At 42.6% G+C, this 15,772-nt stretch overlaps 1 protein-coding gene across 2 annotated transcripts; it reads right to left on the bottom strand.

Moving 5' to 3' along the window:
- Positions 1-875: 875 nt before the first annotated feature.
- Positions 876-3,498, bottom strand: LOC124135450 (zinc finger protein OZF-like). Of its 2 annotated transcripts, none has more exons than XM_046500789.2 (2): positions 3,443-3,498; positions 876-2,595 (listed from the first exon to the last, which is right to left on the bottom strand). In XM_046500789.2, exon 2 carries the CDS (start codon positions 2,545-2,547, stop codon positions 1,012-1,014), a length of 1,536 nt encoding a protein of 511 aa, XP_046356745.2. In that variant the 5' UTR covers positions 2,548-2,595; positions 3,443-3,498; the 3' UTR covers positions 876-1,011. The 2 variants fall into 2 exon arrangements, with proteins under 2 accessions (XP_046356745.2, XP_046356746.2); XM_046500790.2 differs by having other exon boundaries at positions 3,355-3,491.
- Positions 3,499-15,772: the final 12,274 nt, after the last annotated feature.

Raw genomic sequence — 15,772 nt, forward strand, 5'->3', positions numbered from 1 at the left:
TCATTAAAATCATATCTCTGTTCTTCATGTTCTTGCTAACGCCCAACAAAGATCTGAGGACATCCAATTACAGGTAACATCACAATGACCTTTCACCAACCAATGAAATGACTAACAAGAAGTCAACACTAGCCAATCAGAAAGCAGCGTTTTTGAGCTTCAGGCACTTGTTCCAAACACGCCACTTCCATTCCAGACTCAGTTTGAAAAATATTGATTCAAAATATGAAAAATGAACAAAACAAAATTCTGGAATGTCAAATAGATGAATGATATTGTATGGCAGTACTTCCCACGAGCTATTGAAAGATTCTTCTGTTTCTAATGTTTATCCCATTGAAGCGAGAGATAGATCATGATTTTGACAAAACCAGTCATGCAGCCCGTAAATGTTGTTTGGAATACCCTGGTTAACCTTTTCAAGGTTGCATGTTTAGAAAAAAAACATCCTACTGTCACTTTCCTATCTAGTAAGCGACGCCCTGATTAGTCAGATGAAAGGTCGTTCTGACGTGACCCGTAATGGGAATCCGATGCCCTCAGATCCCCATTTGGCTATAGCAAGAACTCAGATCTGATTTTAATGAGGAAGAACCTTGTTTGCCATGGCCTTATCACAATGGAATAATTGCACATACCGTGTTTGACGTAATAAGCGCCCAGGGCACTCTCAAAATTAGAAATAGGGGGCTCTTATTAGAAAATTATTTTGGTGAAAAAACAAACAGAGTTAAAAGATAAATTTCGAGGTTTATGCTGACAGCATGAAATGTTTATATACGACAGATATATTTTTACCAGAATTTAATTACCGATAATTAAGGGTGCATATATCACACGAGTGCATATTATAAAGCGAATCAATAAGTCTTGTGTACATTGATCAATCGGAAGGGGTGCTAATTGGGATTGTTCACTAGCCAATATATTAGCAAATATCGCCGTGGGCGCTTATTAGAGCGGGGCGCTTATTACGTCGAATACGGTACATCAATAAGCAGGTCAGCATGATCAGTCAGCACCTTCTGTGGCATCAACATGATCCTTATCAAAATGTTCCAGTTCCATGTGCTGAGTCAGCACTTCACAACAAGGAAAATGTCCTCCACACACGCCACATGTATAGGAAAAGTCCAATTTATGTTTTGATGCGTGTTTGGTCAAAGATGCCTTGCTGCCACACAACTTTTCACAGACGTCACACTGAAATCGTCTCCCTTTCAGCCTTTCACTCACTCGTCCAATTTCATGAATCTTGTCCATATGATAGCTGAAGGTCTTGTTGGTTTGGAATGTCCTCTGGCACAGCATACAAGTGAAAGAGGAATCATCATAATTAAATTTCACTTCTGGATGCAAATTTCTCAAATGGAAATTGAGACGGTCCAAGTTGAGAAATGTCTTCTCACACATTTGACACTGGGCGGAACATGGAGAATGTCTCTGTTTGTTTCTGGTCTTTCTCTCACTGATTTGAATTTTTTTCAAAGTAAATTTCAAACTTTTGGAATAAAGGCTTGTTTTGTGTTGCATTTGCCACCATGAACCCTGAGTCGGTGTTGGGTCAGAGCTTGTCTTTTTGACATGCATTGTTGACATATGTTTTGTTAGATGCCTCATATGGATAAACCTTTTCTCGCATATTGCACATGAATGCGGCCTCTCTCCGACGTGAGCTTGCATGTGGTAGAACAAGGTGCTGGAAAATCGGAATCTTTCCCCGCAAACTTTGCATTCATGAGGCCTCTCTCCAGTATGGATTCGCACATGACAAATAAAAATTGGCAATTTTGTCATTGTACGTCCACAAATCTTACAACCAAACATCTTCTCCTTCATATGAGTCAGTGTATGCTTTCGAAGTGCTGCCGCCCTCTTAAACCCTTCACCACACACATGACACTTCTTCAATCGATACTCTGTGTGAATCTTCATGTGGACTTCCAGTTTTGCACACTGGTTGAATTTCATCCCACAGACTCCACAAATGAATGTCTCCTCGCTCTTGGGGTGCATAAGATTCATGTGGTTTTTCATGTTAGTCGTGTACTTTCCACAGAGGTCACACTTTGGCGGTGGACTGACCACCACAACAGGATGTGACTTCATGTGGGTCAACAGCTCATCCGCTTTGGTGAAAGTTCTGTCGCAGGCCTTGCAAACAAACAAATTGGCAGTTTTGTGGATTTCCATGTGAGACCTTAGAATATGAGGCTGAGTGAAAATGATCCCACACACAGTGCATTTGAAGAATCTTTTCTCCAGCACGTGTATACGCTTGTGTGCCTCTAGCTGCTTCAGCAAGGAAAACCCTTTGAAACATATTGAACATTGAAAAGTCTTCTCGCTTATTTGCGAACGTGTCTTGGACTTCAATTGATTTTCTAAGAAATGTATTCTCTGATGAACTTCAAAGTGTTTGTATTGAGAGAAGGTTTTCTTGCATTCAACACACTGCAGACTGTTAGTTACAGTGTGTGTTTTCAGATGGAATTTAAATGCTTCGGTTGAGTAAAATTTCTTCTTGCACACTGAACACTTCTCCATATTGAGTCCAGCCTCACTGATGCTGTAGACACTGCTCCTGAGGCAGATCTGGAATCAGCAAACATTAATTGAGAAACGAATACACTTCATATACAAGTTACAATTACCATGATTAGATTATTATGATTCTGAAGGATACAATTAACTTAAATAATCTAGCATCCCTAGTAGTAGCGGGGATGATATCAGGGCAGAAAAGGGAAGAAATAGATGGGCTATGAGTGTAGCTTAAGAACATCAGTGATGGAGAGGGAGTTCGAGTTTCAAGAGTGCCATGAGGTACATCGATCTAAGATCCTAATTTGTGCCAACTGCAATCTCAGTGTGCCAACAAGAATACTTTGGATCCATCTTTGATTGAGTGAATGTCATTTCATCATGAGCTTGATAATAAATGTCATAATTTTTATAGTTTGCCACTTTTCACTTCATTAATATTAAAAATACTCTTTTCAACAACAAAAAAACAAAACAAAATGATCGGACATGAGAGGCTTGGGGGCGTCAGTTGAAGTTAATACGTTGATTTGGGGAAATGAGGTTAGACTGTTCATCACACTGTGCATTGAGTTTGTTCATATGGTAACCATTTTCAATATGTATGTCAAGTCAAGGCAAGTTGTTCAAAAGTACTGTTACTCTTTCGGTTGTCCTATATCAGTGTTGATGAGAAGCCCCACTGACAGTTTGTCGACAGCGCAATGAAAAGACTCAGCTGTGAATACTGAAGACACATTTACAAGTTTTTTTTCACTGACTGAACTTTGGAATAATGGAGTGGGCTTTTTCATTTAATTGTCCTCTTACTTAGAAACTGTTCCAGGTAGGATGTGTGATCTTCAGCGACGTGCCAATCGCGCTATCTATGACACATGATATGAACAGCTTACAATACCTTACAAAACTTGAAACAGGTTAACCAGATTCATCTTCTTTCACGGAAAATAAACCGGAAGTAAAAATAACTCCCAGAGTTATCCGCCCCTGAATCATATACTCATAGAAATAAGAAGAAATTCATGAACAAAGTTACAATCATGCGATAAACATAGGTTGGCAGAGAATAATTAGTTTAAGACTATTTAGAATGCAATAATTCTGTCATAGATATTTCTTTTCAAAATACATATTTATTCTGTCTTCAAACTCAATACTTTGTCAGGGAGCATCCATTTCATTTCTGGACCCGTGAAGATTTCGGGGTAGAATAGGTCTTCAGCAACCCATGCTTGCCGTAAAAGGCGACTATGTTTGTCGTAAAAGGCGACTATGCTTGTCGTAAAAGGCGACTAACGGGATCGGGTGGTCGATCTCGTTGACTTGGTTGATGCACGGGCATCAATCCCAGTTGCGTTGGTTGATGCTCATGATATCAATCACTGTATTGTCTGGTCCAGACTCGATTATTTACAGACCGCCGTCATATAGCTGCAATATTGCTGAGTGCGGCGTTAAACAACAAACCAACCAACCAACCAACCATTTCATTTGTGGGGGCACGGGTGGCCCAGTCGTCTAAGGCGCAGCCATTCAAGAATATCCTAATTGCATCGCAGAGTTAAGGATTATGTCTTAGGTGAAATAATGTTGAAAGTCATTCACCGAGGCTTGGAACTTAATTCCCTCGGGACCGACAATCTGTAATTCCTTGTTAATAGGTTAATCTCTAAGTAATATAAATGTGCTATGTATGTTGCATTGGCTATATCAGGGTTTTACCTTGACTGACAAAAGTGGGGTTCAGAGGACCCCTAATAATTAATTTTAAGAGTCCTTGCAGGTAACACGAGGGTCCTGTAAAGTATTGTCATGATGTAGTGTACTGTACATTTAGATAATTACTTTAGAGCCTGGAATGAATCACTGATCATGTTGACAGTGGTCAGGATTGAAGAATGAAAAAACAGATACTCATCACTGGTCTTGATGCGCTGTAAGTACGGTGAATGTTATTGTGTGTCCCTTGAGATGCAGTGTAATTTGTTTCTGCAGCGGTTCTCTACATTTGTGCGTCGAGTAAAACCCTGTTATATGCTGTGAATATTTGTGCCTATCACTCCTGTTCAAGAGAGGGGGCACGGGTGGCCCAGTCATCTAAGGCTCCACGGTTTCGCTGTGCAGAGTTGCGTCCCTTGGGCACGCAAGAAACCTATGATTGTGGATTCGAATCCCGGTTCGCCCCAATTATGTTTCTAGGTTTGTCAGCACCATACCTGTGCTCGTGGGTTTCACCGAAGTGGAAAACGTCTGAGACCTGCATCACTTCGGGCTTTCCTCCCACATCAAGCTGACATGCCGTGATATAACTGGAATACTGTTAAAAGCGGCGTTAAACCCAACTCACTCTCTCATTTAATTTCTATGGATGTGTGGGAGTCGTTTCTTCAGAAATATGCCCCAAATGAACAGTTTGTTAGAAATTTTCAATTCTAGTTTTTAATAACTCGATTTTCTTGAAATCAGATTGTTAAGAAAATAATGGGAAAATTATGTGTTCAAATGTTTAGTGTGGCTGCAATGGCGAGAATTCCGTTATCAGATTTCAGTTACAGTGAGTGAGTGAGTGAGTGAGTGCTCAGACACAAATGGCATATGGACACTTTCCTGATTTTATCACATTTATATGATGGTACAATTTTCAACTGTATATAACCGGATATCGGCCGAGTCTTTATTGCCAAAATTTGAAAAAGATATCATTTGGACATTTTCGATCTGAAACCCTGAAAACCTTTGTTCTGTGAGGACATGTTTGAGATTTTATTCACGTTAGGTGAAAAGGACAGGGTAAAAGTGATAACCACTTAAAGTACCCGACCCTAAACATATTTACAACAACGTTTTCACAAGAAAAGATGGATCGGAGACTTATAATAGAACACGATGAAAGGCGATATTTTCATTAAAACAAACTTTCACTTACACTGAGTTATAAGTTTTGGACAGAGAGAAATTAGTGAATGGATGTCTGTTGTCCTTATTTATTGACCGTTTTTGATGTTCTGGTGGCGAAAATTCCTTCTCAACAACACAAACTGCACATGAACCTGGTCAGTATTTGAATATGACGTTTATGAGAATGGTTACTCTGCTTTATTATGACATGTCAGGGGGTGTCGGGGGTGGGGTGGGGTGGGGTGGGGTGTGTGTGTGTGTGTGTGTGTGTGTGGGGGGGGTGATCTCACTTTCAAACCAAGGTCTTCTTATTCAAAACTTGTTGCTGTTATTCGTTAATATGAAAAAAGACGTAAAAACCGCCTATGGGATAATTTGTTAGCAAAGCACTGCTAAATGAAGAAAGATTACACACGCGCTGTCAATGTTACTAGCTTCGACGTCTCATAACATACACGTGTAAAGAGTACACAAGTATAATTTGCAAGATTTGTACAGAGATTCAAAAGTTGTGCGAGTAAAAGAGGTGGGAAAAATAAAGCAAGATGTATATGTATTTTGTGTTGTTGTCTTCGATAGTCATGCATGTAACCAATTACGCTTTACAATGTCAACGCTACCGTCGCAAGTCTGTTTCACAAACTGTAGAATGACCTCATAAGTCGAGTACAGAGTTTTGTTACTCAACATCACACTAAATTTTCGCACAATATTCTCATAACTGTCTGAATACATGTAAGCCCTGCAAAGCAAAGCTATTGGACCCCAAAGCAAAACCAAAGTCACAGTTTCCCACCACGCAGAAACAAGGCAAACTACAGTCTGAGAGCAAGCCTTTGTTTTTACCCCGGCCTGTGGGAGACAAGTATATTTAAGCAAACCTCTGGGAAATCGTATAAATAAGTCTCCACGCACCCACACCTTGGGCTGAACAGTTGTGGTCTTCTGATTACTAACGCCCTAAAGCTTCTGTGATACACTACCTCATTCTGCTTTTCTCCACTTCTCTGACCTAGTCCTCTGTGTCCATCTCTTTCTGTGATACACTACCTCATTCTTCTTGTCTCCACTTCTCTGACCTAGTCCTCTGTATCCAGGTTTTTCTGTGATACACTACCTCATTCTGCTTTACTCCACTTCTCTGACCTAGTCCTCTGTGTCCATCTCTTTCTGTTACACTACCTCATTCTTCTTGTCTCCACTTCTCTGACCTAGTCCTTTGTATCCAGCTCTTTCTGTTACACTATCTCATTCTGCTTTTCTCTACTTCTCTGACCTAGTCCTCTGTATCCAGCTCTTTCTGTTACACTACCTCATTCTGCTTTACTCCACTTCTCTGACCTAGTCCTCTGTATCCAGCTCTTTCTGTTACACTACCTCATTCTGCTTTTCTCTACTTCTCTGACCTAGTCCTCTGTATCCAGCTCCTTCTGTTACACTACCTCATTCTGCTTTTCTCTACTTCTCTGACCTAGTCCTCTGTATCCAGCTCCTTCTGTTACACTACCTCATTCTGCTTTACTCCACTTCTCTGACCTAGTCCTCTGTATCCAGCTCTTTCTGTTACACTACCTCATTCTGCTTTTCTCTACTTCTCTGACCTAGTCCTCTGTATCCAGCTCCTTCTGTTACACTACCTCATTCTGCTTTTCTCTACTTCTCTGACCTAGTCCTCTGTATCCAGCTCCTTCTGTTACACTACCTCATTCTGCTTTTCTCCACTTCTCTGACCTAGTCCTCTGTATCCAGCTCCTTCTGTTACACTACCTCATTCTGCTTTTCTCTACTTCTCTGACCTAGTCCTCTGTATCCAGCTCCTTCTGTTACACTACCTCATTCTGCTTTTCTCTACTTCTCTGACCTAGTCCTCTGTATCCAGCTCCTTCTGTTACACTACCTCATTCTGCTTTTCTCCACTTCTCTGACCTAGTCCTCTGTATCCAGCTCCTTCTGTTACACTACCTCATTCTGCTTTTCTCTACTTCTCTGACCTAGTCCTCTGTATCCAGCTCTTTCTGTTACACTACCTCATTCTGCTTTACTCCACTTCTCTGACCTAGTCCTCTGTATCCAGCTCTTTCTGTTACACTACCTCATTCTGCTTTTCTCTACTTCTCTGACCTAGTCCTCTGTATCCAGCTCCTTCTGTTACACTACCTCATTCTGCTTTTCTCTACTTCTCTGACCTAGTCCTCTGTATCCAGCTCCTTCTGTTACACTACCTCATTCTGCTTTTCTCCACTTCTCTGACCTAGTCCTCTGTATCCAGCTCCTTCTGTTACACTACCTCATTCTGCTTTTCTCTACTTCTCTGACCTAGTCCTCTGTATCCAGCCCTTTCTGTGTAACACTACCTCATTCTGCTTTTCTCCACTCTGTTACACTACCTCATTCTGCTTTTCTCCACTTCTCTGACCTAGTCCTCTGTATCCAGCTCCTTCTGTTACACTACCTCATTCTGCTTTTCTCTACTTCTCTGACCTAGTCCTCTGTATCCAGCCCTTTCTGTGTAACACTACCTCATTCTGCTTTTCTCCACTCTGTTACACTACCTCATTCTGCTTTTCTCCACTTCTCTGACCTAGTCCTCTGTATCCAGCTCTTTCTGTTACACTTCCTCATACTGCTTTTCTCTACTTCTCTGACCTAGTCCTCTGTATCCAGCTCTTTCTGTTACACTACCTCATTCTGCTTTTCTCTACTTCTCTGACCTAGTCCTCTGTATCCAGCTCTTTCTGTTACACTACCTCATTCTGCTTTTCTCTACTTCTCTGACCTAGTCCTCTGTATCCAGCTCCTTCTGTTACACTACCTCATTCTGCTTTACTCCACTTCTCTGACCTAGTCCTCTGTATCCAGCTCTTTCTGTTACACAACCACATTCTGCTTTACTCCACTTCTATGACCTAGTCCTCTGTATCCAGTTCCTTCTGTTACACTACCTCATTCTGCTTTTCTCCACTTCTCTGACCTAGTCCTCTGTATCCAGCTCCTTCTGTTACACTACCTCATTCTGCTTTTCTCTACTTCTCTGACCTAGTCCTCTGTATCTAGCTCCTTCTGTTACACTACCTCATTCTGCTTTCTCCACTTCTCTGACCTAGTCCTCTGTATCCAGCTCCTTCTGTTACACTACCTCATTCTGCTTTTCTCTACTTCTCTGACCTAGTCCTCTGTATCCAGCCCTTTCTGTGTAACACTACCTCAATCTACTTTTCTCCACTCTGTTACACTACCTCATTCTGCTTTTCTCCACTTCTCTGACCTAGTCCTCTGTATCCAGCTCTTTCTGTTACACTTCCTCATACTGCTTTTCTCTACTTCTCTGACCTAGTCCTCTGTATCCAGCTCTTTCTGTTACACTACCTCATTCTGCTTTTCTCTACTTCTCTGACCTAGTCCTCTGTATCCAGCTCTTTCTGTTACACTACCTCATTCTGCTTTTCTATACTTCTCTGACCTAGTCCTCTGTATCCAGCTCCTTCTGTTACACTACCTCATTCTGCTTTACTCCACTTCTCTGACCTAGTCCTCTGTATCCAGCTCTTTCTGTTACACAACCACATTCTGCTTTACTCCACTTCTCTGACCTAGTCCTCTGTATCCGGCTCCTTCTGTTACACTACCTCATTCTGCTTTTCTCTACTTCTCTGACCTAGTCCTCTGTATCGAGCTCCTTCTGTGTTACACTACCTCATTCTGCTTTTCTCCACTTCTCTGACCTAGTCCTCTGTATCGAGCTCCTTCTGTGTTACACTACCTCATTCTGCTTTTCTCTACTTCTCTGACCTAGTCCTCTGTATCCAGCCCTTTCTGTGTAACACTACCTCATTCTGCTTTTCTCCACTCTGTTACACTACCTCATTCTGCTTTTCTCCACTTCTCTGACCTAGTCCTCTGTATCCAGCTCCTTCTGTTACACTACCTCATTCTGCTTTTCTCTACTTCTCTTAACTAGTCCTCTGTATCCAGCCCTTTCTGTGTAACACTACCTCATTCTGCTTTTCTCCACTCTCTTACACTACCTCATTCTGCTTTTCTCCACTTCTCTGACCTAGTCCTCTGTATCCAGCTCCTTCTGTTACACTACCTCATTCTGCTTTTCTCTACTTCTCTGACCTAGTCCTCTGTATCCAGCCCTTTCTGTGTAACACTACCTCATTCTGCTTTTCTCCACTCTCTTACACTACCTCATTCTGCTTTTCTCCACTTCTCTGACCTAGTCCTCTGTATCCAGCTCTTTCTGTTACACTTCCTCATACTGCTTTTCTCTACTTCTCTGACCTAGTCCTCTGTATCCAGCTCCTTCTGTTACACTACCTCATTCTGCTTTCTCCACTTCTCTGACCTAGTCTACTGTATCCAGCCCTTTCTGTGTAACACTACCTCATTCTGCTTTTCTCCACTCTGTTACACTACCTCATTCTGCTTTTCTCCACTTCTCTGACCTAGTCCTCTGTATCCAGCTCCTTCTGTTACACTACCTCATTCTGCTTTTCTCTACTTCTCTGACCTAGTCCTCTGTATCCAGCCCTTTCTGTGTAACACCACCTCATTCTGCTTTTCTCCACTCTGTTACACTACCTCATTCTGCTTTTCTCCACTTCTCTGACCTAGTCCTCTGTATCCAGCTCTTTCTGTTACACTTCCTCATACTGCTTTTCTCTACTTCTCTGACCTAGTCCTCTGTATCCAGCTCTTTCTGTTACACTACCTCATTCTGCTTTTCTCTACTTCTCTGACCTAGTCCTCTGTATCCAGCTCTTTCTGTTACACTACCTCATTCTGCTTTTCTATACTTCTCTGACCTAGTCCTCTGTATCCAGCTCCTTCTGTTACACTACCTCATTCTGCTTTACTCCACTTCTCTGACCTAGTCCTCTGTATCCAGCTCTTTCTGTTACACAACCACATTCTGCTTTACTCCACTTCTCTGACCTAGTCCTTTGTATCAAGCTCCTTCTGTTACACTACCTCATTCTGCTTTTCTCCACTTCTCTGACCTAGTCCTCTGTATCGAGCTCCTTCTGTGTTACACTACCTCATTCTGCTTTACTCCACTTCTCTGACCTAGTCCTCTGTATCCAGCTCTTTCTGTTACACAACCACATTCTGCTTTACTCCACTTCTCTGACCTAGTCCTTTGTATCAAGCTCCTTCTGTTACACTATCTCATTCTGCTTTTCTCTACTTCTCTGACCTAGTCCTCTGTATCCAGCCCTTTCTGTGTAACACTACCTCATTCTGCTTTTCTCCACTCTGTTACACTACCTCATTCTGCTTTTCTCCACTTCTCTGACCTAGTCCTCTGTATCCAGCTCCTTCTGTTACACTACCTCATTCTGCTTTTCTCTACTTCTCTGACCTAGTCCTCTGTATCCAGCCCTTTCTGTGTAACGCTACCTCATTCTGCTTTTCTCCACTCTGTTACACTACCTCATTCTGCTTTTCTCCACTTCTCTGACCTAGTCCTCTGTATCCAGCTCCTTCTGTTACACTACCTCATTCTGCTTTTCTCTACTTCTCTGACCTAATCCTCTGTATCCAGCCCTTTCTGTGTAACACTACCTCATTCTGCTTTTCTCCACTCTGTTACACTACCTCATTCTGCTTTTCTCCACTTCTCTGACCTAGTCATCTGTATCCAGCTCTTTCTGTTACACTTCCTCATACTGCTTTTCTCTACTTCTCTGACCTAGTCCTCTGTATCCAGCTCTTTGTGTTACACTTCCTCATACTGCTTTTCTCCACTTCTCTGACCTAGTCTTCTGTGTCCAGCTCTTTCTGTTACACTACCTCATTCTGCTTTTCTCTACTTCTCTGACCTAGTCCTCTGTATCTAGCTCCTTCTGTTACACTACCTCATTCTGCCTTTCTCCACTTCTCTGACCTAGTCCTCTGTATCCATCTCTTTCTGTTACACTACCTCATTCTGCTTTTCTCCACTTCTCTGACCTAGTCCTCTGTATCCAGCTCTTTCTGTTACACTTCCTCATACTGCTTTTCTCTACTTCTCTGACCTAGTCCTCTGTATCCAGCTCTTTCTGTTACACTTCCTCATTCTGCTTTTCTCTACTTCTCTGACCTAGTCCTCTGTATCCAGCTCTTTCTGTTACACTACCTCATTCTGCTTTTCTATACTTCTCTGACCTAGTCCTCTGTATCCAGCTCCTTCTGTTACACTACCTCATTCTGCTTTACTCCACTTCTCTGACCTAGTCCTCTGTATCCAGCTCTTTCTGTTACACAACCACATTCTGCTTTACTCCACTTCTCTGACCTAGTCCTCTGTATCGAGCTCCTTCTGTGTTACACTACCTCATTCTGCTTTTCTCTACTTCTCTGACCTAGTCCTCTGTATCCAGCTCCTTCTGTTACACTACCTCATTCTGCTTTCTCCACTTCTCTGACCTAGTCCTCTGTATCCAGCCCTTTCTGTGTAACACTACCTCATTCTGCTTTTCTCCACTCTGTTACACTACCTCATTCTGCTTTTCTCCACTTCTCTGACCTAGTCCTCTGTATCCAGCTCCTTCTGTTACACTACCTCATTCTGCTTTTCTCCACTTCTCTGACCTAGTCCTCTGTATCCAGCCCTTTCTGTGTAACACCACCTCATTCTGCTTTTCTCCACTCTGTTACACTACCTCATTCTGCTTTTCTCCACTTCTCTGACCTAGTCCTCTGTATCCAGCTCTTTCTGTTACACTTCCTCATACTGCTTTTCTCTACTTCTCTGACCTAGTCCTCTGTATCCAGCTCTTTCTGTTACACTACCTCATTCTGCTTTTATCTACTTCTCTGACCTAGTCCTCTGTATCCAGCTCTTTCTGTTACACTACCTCATTCTGCTTTTCTATACTTCTCTGACCTAGTCCTCTGTATCCAGCTCCTTCTGTTACACTACCTCATTCTGCTTTACTCCACTTCTCTGACCTAGTCCTCTGTATCCAGCTCTTTCTGTTACACAACCACATTCTGCTTTACTCCACTTCTCTGACCTAGTCCTTTGTATCAAGCTCCTTCTGTTACACTACCTCATTCTGCTTTTCTCCACTTCTCTGACCTAGTCCTCTGTATCGAGCTCCTTCTGTGTTACACAACCACATTCTGCTTTTCTCCACTCTCTTACACTACCTCATTCTGCTTTTCTCCACTTCTCTGACCTAGTCCTTTGTATCCAGCTCTTTCTGTTACACTACCTCATTCTGCTTTTCTCTACTTCTCTGACCTAGTCCTCTGTATCCAGCCCTTTCTGTGTAACACTACCTCATTCTGCTTTTCTCCACTCTGTTACACTACCTCATTCTGCTTTTCTCCACTTCTCTGACCTAGTCCTCTGTATCCAGCTCCTTCTGTTACACTACCTCATTCTGCTTTTCTCTACTTCTCTGACCTAGTCCTCTGTATCCAGCCCTTTCTGTGTAACACTACCTCATTCTGCTTTTCTCCACTCTGTTACACTACCTCATTCTGCTTTTCTCCACTTCTCTGACCTAGTCCTCTGTATCCAGCTCCTTCTGTTACACTACCTCATTCTGCTTTTCTCTACTTCTCTGACCTAGTCCTCTGTATCCAGCCCTTTCTGTGTAACACTACCTCATTCTGCTTTTCTCCACTCTGTTACACTACCTCATTCTGCTTTTCTCCACTTCTCTGACCTAGTCCTCTGTATCCAGCTCTTTCTGTTACACTTCCTCATACTGCTTTTCTCTACTTCTCTGACCTAGTCCTCTGTATCCAGCTCTTTGTGTTACACTTCCTCATACTGCTTTTCTCCACTTCTCTGACCTAGTCTTCTGTGTCCAGCTCTTTCTGTTACACTACCTCATTCTGCTTTTCTCTACTTCTCTGACCTAGTCCTCTGTATCTAGCTCCTTCTGTTACACTACCTCATTCTGCCTTTCTCCACTTCTCTGACCTAGTCCTCTGTATCCATCTCTTTCTGTTACACTACCTCATTCTGCTTTTCTCCACTTCTCTGACCTAGTCCTCTGTATCCAGCTCTTTCTGTTACACTTCCTCATACTGCTTTTCTCTACTTCTCTGACCTAGTCCTCTGTATCCAGCTCTTTCTGTTACACTTCCTCATTTTGCTTTTCTCTACTTCTCTGACCTAGTCCTCTGTATCCAGCTCTTTCTGTTACACTACCTCATTCTGCTTTTCTATACTTCTCTGACCTAGTCCTCTGTATCCAGCTCCTTCTGTTACACTACCTCATTCTGCTTTACTCCACTTCTCTGACCTAGTCCTCTGTATCCAGCTCTTTCTGTTACACAACCACATTCTGCTTTACTCCACTTCTCTGACCTAGTCCTCTGTATCGAGCTCCTTCTGTGTTACACTACCTCATTCTGCTTTTCTCTACTTCTCTGACCTAGTCCTCTGTATCCAGCTCCTTCTGTTACACTACCTCATTCTGCTTTCTCCACTTCTCTGACCTAGTCCTCTGTATCCAGCCCTTTCTGTGTAACACTACCTCATTCTGCTTTTCTCCACTCTGTTACACTACCTCATTCTGCTTTTCTCCACTTCTCTGACCTAGTCCTCTGTATCCAGCTCCTTCTGTTACACTACCTCATTCTGCTTTTCTCTACTTCTCTGACCTAGTCCTCTGTATCCAGCCCTTTCTGTGTAACACCACCTCATTCTGCTTTTCTCCACTCTGTTACACTACCTCATTCTGCTTTCCTCCACTTCTCTGACCTAGTCCTCTGTATCCAGCTCTTTCTGTTACACTTCCTCATACTGCTTTTCTCTACTTCTCTGACCTAGTCCTCTGTATCCAGCTCTTTCTGTTACACTACCTCATTCTGCTTTTATCTACTTCTCTGACCTAGTCCTCTGTATCCAGCTCTTTCTGTTACACTACCTCATTCTGCTTTTCTATACTTCTCTGACCTAGTCCTCTGTATCCAGCTCCTTCTGTTACACTACCTCATTCTGCTTTACTCCACTTCTCTGACCTAGTCCTCTGTATCCAGCTCTTTCTGTTACACAACCACATTCTGCTTTACTCCACTTCTCTGACCTAGTCCTTTGTATCAAGCTCCTTCTGTTACACTACCTCATTCTGCTTTTCTCCACTTCTCTGACCTAGTCCTCTGTATCGAGCTCCTTCTGTGTTACACTACCTCATTCTGCTTTTCTCCACTTCTCTGACCTAGTCCTTTGTATCCAGCTCTTTCTGTTACACTTCCTCATACTGCTTTTCTATACTTCTCTGACCTAGTCCTCTGTATCCAGCTCTTTCTGTTACACTACCTCATTCTGCTTTTCTCTACTTCTCTGACCTAGTCCTCTGTATCCAGCCCTTTCTGTGTAACACTACCTCATTCTGCTTTTCTCCACTCTGTTACACTACCTCATTCTGCTTTTCTCCACTTCTCTGACCTAGTCCTCTGTATCCAGCTCTTTCTGTTACACTTCCTCATACTGCTTTTCTCTACTTCTCTGACCTAGTCCTCTGTATCCAGCTCTTTCTGTTACACTACCTCTTTCTGCTTTTCTCTACTTCTCTGACCTAGTCCTCTGTATCCAGCTCTTTCTGTTACACTACCTCATTCTGCTTTTCTCTACTTCTCTGACCTAGTCCTCTGTATCCAGCTCCTTCTGTTACACTACCTCATTCTGCTTTACTCCACTTCTCTGACCTAGTCCTCTGTATCCAGCTCTTTCGGTTACACAACCACATTCTGCTTTACTCCACTTCTCTGACCTAGTCCTCTGTATCCAGTTGCTTCTGTTACACTACCTCATTCTGCTTTTCTCCACTTCTCTGACCTAGTCCTCTGTATCCAGTTGCTTCTGTTACACTACCTCATTCTGCTTTTCTCCACTTCTCTGACCTAGTCCTCTGTATCGAGCTCCTTCTGTTACACTACCTCATTCTGCTTTTCTCTACTTCTCTGACCTAGTCCTCTGTATCTAGCTCCTTCTGTTACACTACCTCATTCTGCTTTCTCCACTTCTCTGACCTAGTCCTCTGTATCCAGCCCTTTCTGTTACACTACCTCATTCCGCTTTCTCCACTCTGTTACACTACCTCATTCTGCTTTTCTCCACTTCTCTGACCTAGTCCTCTGTATCCAGCTCCTTCTGTTACACTACCTCATTCTGCTTTTCTCTACTTCTCTGACCTAGTCCTCTGTATCCAGCCCTTTCTGTGTAACACTACCTCATTCTACTTTTCTCCACTCTGTTACACTACCTCATTCTGCTTTTCTCCACTTCTCTGACCTAGTCCTTTGTATCCAGCTCTTTCTGTTACACTACCTCATTCTGCTTTACTCCACTTCTCTGACCTAGTCCTCTGTATCCAGCTCCTTC

This window comes from Haliotis rufescens, unplaced genomic scaffold, assembly GCF_023055435.1.
Source record: "Haliotis rufescens isolate VD_foot unplaced genomic scaffold, xgHalRufe1.0.p SCAF_6, whole genome shotgun sequence".
Taxonomy (NCBI): domain Eukaryota; kingdom Metazoa; phylum Mollusca; class Gastropoda; order Lepetellida; family Haliotidae; genus Haliotis; species Haliotis rufescens.

Bases quoted from the DNA above. Each gene is read 5' to 3' on its own strand.
- LOC124135450 (XM_046500789.2), bottom strand. From the start codon at position 2,547: ATGGAGAAGTGTTCAGTGTGCAAGAAGAAATTTTACTCAACCGAAGCA.